The 2,987-nt window shown below is 34.8% G+C and overlaps 1 protein-coding gene across 1 annotated transcript; it reads left to right on the top strand.

Annotated features, from left to right (window-relative positions):
* Window positions 1–1,275: 1,275 nt before the first annotated feature.
* Window positions 1,276–2,947, top strand: LOC112013914 (uncharacterized). The gene is made up of 2 exons (XM_065769952.1): window positions 1,276–2,256; window positions 2,785–2,947. The coding sequence occupies exons 1-2, from the start codon at window positions 1,355–1,357 to the stop codon at window positions 2,792–2,794; spliced, it is 912 nt and encodes a 303-aa protein (XP_065626024.1). The 5' UTR covers window positions 1,276–1,354; the 3' UTR covers window positions 2,795–2,947.
* Window positions 2,948–2,987: the final 40 nt, after the last annotated feature.

Below are 2,987 nucleotides of genomic sequence, written 5' to 3'. Positions count from 1 at the left end.
AAAAATAAAAAAGAACAAAAACAAAACAAATCACTACCACCCCACACCCCAAGAAATCAAAAGAAAAAAAAAAAAGGGATGAGGTAAAGTGTCTCAGGAAAAAAAAAGCCAACGTTTGCCCAAAAAATTAAAAAAACAAAAAACCAACATTGCCCATGCCCCAAGAAACCAAAAGAAAAAAATGGGAAGAGGCAAAGTGTCTAGAAAAGCAAAAGCATAAAAAAAGAAAAAAGAATAAATAAATAAAAGGCCAACGTTGCCCGGGAAGGGAATTAGGGGCATTTTTTTCTATCTAACAAAACACATTCTCTCCTTCAGTTTTTTCGGTATTTTGGAGAGAATATATTTTGATGAGTCTAGAGAAAAAACACTTGAGCCCTACTACCTTTTTTTTTCTCTCCTCCTTCCAATAAAATACCTACTAAAAAGTTTTCATTCCTCATTTTCTTTCCTTTTCTTTTTTTTTTTGTTTTTTTGTTTTTTGTTTTTTCATCCTCTCTAAAATCTACTTTACCAAATACACCCTCAATCTCCTACATGAGTAAGGGATTAAAATTAGAAGGGAAATGTTAATGGGTGCTAATAATGGTTAACAATCCATTTAATGAAAGTTTTTATGGAAAAAAAAATTAATGTTTTGATAGCTCTTGCCTTTTCTAATAAAGGTAGTGTCAAAATTTTACAAAAATAGATTAAATTAGAATGCACTAATAAAGTGAGATTCACCATTTCTACCTAAGTAATACTGGAGATATTAATTTTGACACAACTTTATGCTACAACTCGCTACATGGCCAGTTGTGATTGGTAAAAGTGTGTCCCCATATGACCTTCTGACATATTCTTACCAATCACAACTCGCCATGTAACAAATTATGACACAAAATTATACCAAAATTGATACCTAGGATCACTCTTTCTACCTTTTTATTTATTTATTAAGAGTTAAGACTTCTGCCCTTCGTTTCGTATCATCAAGAAATTCAAGTGCAATTATAACTAACGCGTTTCAAGTTTCAACCATTCGTATCATTATCAACACGCTATGGACGCGTATTAAATAGTACACGCTGTGCGGTTCAGTAATTTAAATCTATGGTAAATTTGAAACCAGAGTCAATATAGGAAAGATTTTAAAAGATTTGCTTTAGTTTTATTTATTTATTTATTATTGATTTGCTTTATAAAAGTAAATATCTACTTTTTTGAGCTTCCTATCAACTTCCTTCGTCAGACGAAGCTTCACTAAAACTTCATTCATTTTGCAGAATGTGAAATGGGTCCCCATAATGGTATAAATATATGATTCTCAATTTCTCATAGATCATAAGCCCACCTCTCTCCTCTCTGGGTCATGGATAATATTAAGGAGCAACTTTCAAATAATAGCTTATTGGGAATTCTTAGGCTGTGCATATCAATCCCTTTTCTTTCAACGAAGACTTGTTTACTGATAATCTTTGTCTCAATTTTATGTCCACCACTTTTATTTTGCGCCTACGTTGCTTTCACCTGTTTATTTGGTACTCTTTATCGCCAAATATTGAACAAAGAGATAGTACTAACTCTTCTCCTGCCGATCATCCACCAAATAGTTTTCCTTGTGTTCGCTCTTGTGCCCTCCACCATTGCTATGTTCCTCACCATAGCTTCTGTCTACACCACCTCTGAACCAATACCCTTCTTCAGCTTCTTCCGAGCCATATTCTACATCTTTCTACACTACTTGGACACCTTTTTCTTGGTCATGGCTTTCGTGAGTCTCTACCGGGCACTATTAATCAATACTATATGTCTTTCCATATTGGCTTACAGCACAAACAACCCTCTTCTCCTTTTGGTCGCTTGCATCGTTTTGTTTCTGTTCATGGCTCTTCAATTCTTCACTGAACACTGGTTGCTTGCTTGTTTTGTATCAATGTTTGAAGGGATTCATGGGATGGCAGCCCTTAAAAGGAGTAGAGAACTGATCAAGGGGCGTGCAGACAAGTTGGGAGTCTTGTTATTTTTTCTGGTTTGCGAATGGATTCAGCTTCATCAAGAAATATCTATGTTGGGAGATAAATTGAATTCTGGGAGTACTGATTGGAGAGTAAAATTGTCTGCTGTGCCAACATTTGGTTTGTTATTTCCAGTGATTTTGTTTGGAATTTCAGCTCAAACTGTCTTATATTTTTTCTCCAACCAAGAGATTGACAAGGGTGCTTTGTCTAAACGACTTGCTTGGTACCTTCGATCAACATGCTCCAACTATCAGTAATGACATTGAGACATTAGTCACCTTTTATTTCTTCTTGTAAAATATATTTGCCCCTTAATGGGTTTGTTTAATGTTTATCAATTTTTCGTTTATTGCAAATTTGGCACTAATTTTGGACAAATAAGGTGACAACAATTTGATATTTCAATGTGAAGTGGGATACAAAATTTTCGAGATGGAATATTACTGAGCAGCTTGATGAATTTCTAGTTACTGGGTTTGACAATTATTTGCTATTTGATATTACCTGTCACAATTGTTTAAAATGAATTCTGGTCACACTATGAGCCAGTATTACTGATTCAGAGTGCTAAAAGATTTGTCTTATTCTTTGTTTTTATTCTCTATGAAGTAAACCAATAGTTATGGAATTTCATGTTATTGGGATCAGATGTGAAGTTTGCTTATCTTCTTCTTCTCAATGGTATTTGGTGTAATGGTTGTCAATGGTTCTAGAAAGATATGATTTGCAAGAACATGTTTACACTAAATACTAATATTTGCTACTTTCAATTCTTTTGCAGGATAGCCTAAGAATCCTCAAACAGTAGCTTACTTGCAGTTACTAGAACTTCCTTATCTTCAAAGAGGTAATCAATCATTTTCTGTACATGTAGTGGGAAATGAACCAACCCCTTTTGCCCACTAGTCTATTCCTCTGCAGTATAGTCTAGTAAACTCGTAGTACTATTTATAGCCCGAGGGGGGAGGGGGGGGGGGGGGGGGG

This window comes from Quercus suber, unplaced genomic scaffold, assembly GCF_002906115.3.
Source record: "Quercus suber isolate HL8 unplaced genomic scaffold, Cork oak 2.0 scaffold_1814, whole genome shotgun sequence".
Classification (NCBI taxonomy): domain Eukaryota; kingdom Viridiplantae; phylum Streptophyta; class Magnoliopsida; order Fagales; family Fagaceae; genus Quercus; species Quercus suber.
The sequence above is the reverse complement of the archived record's forward strand: the minus strand, read 5'-3'. Positions and strand labels throughout refer to the sequence as shown.

What these genes read in the sequence shown, in the direction of transcription:
- LOC112013914 (XM_065769952.1), top strand. Translation starts at nt 1,355, where the DNA reads ATGGATAATATTAAGGAGCAACTTTCAAATAATAGCTTATTGGGAATT.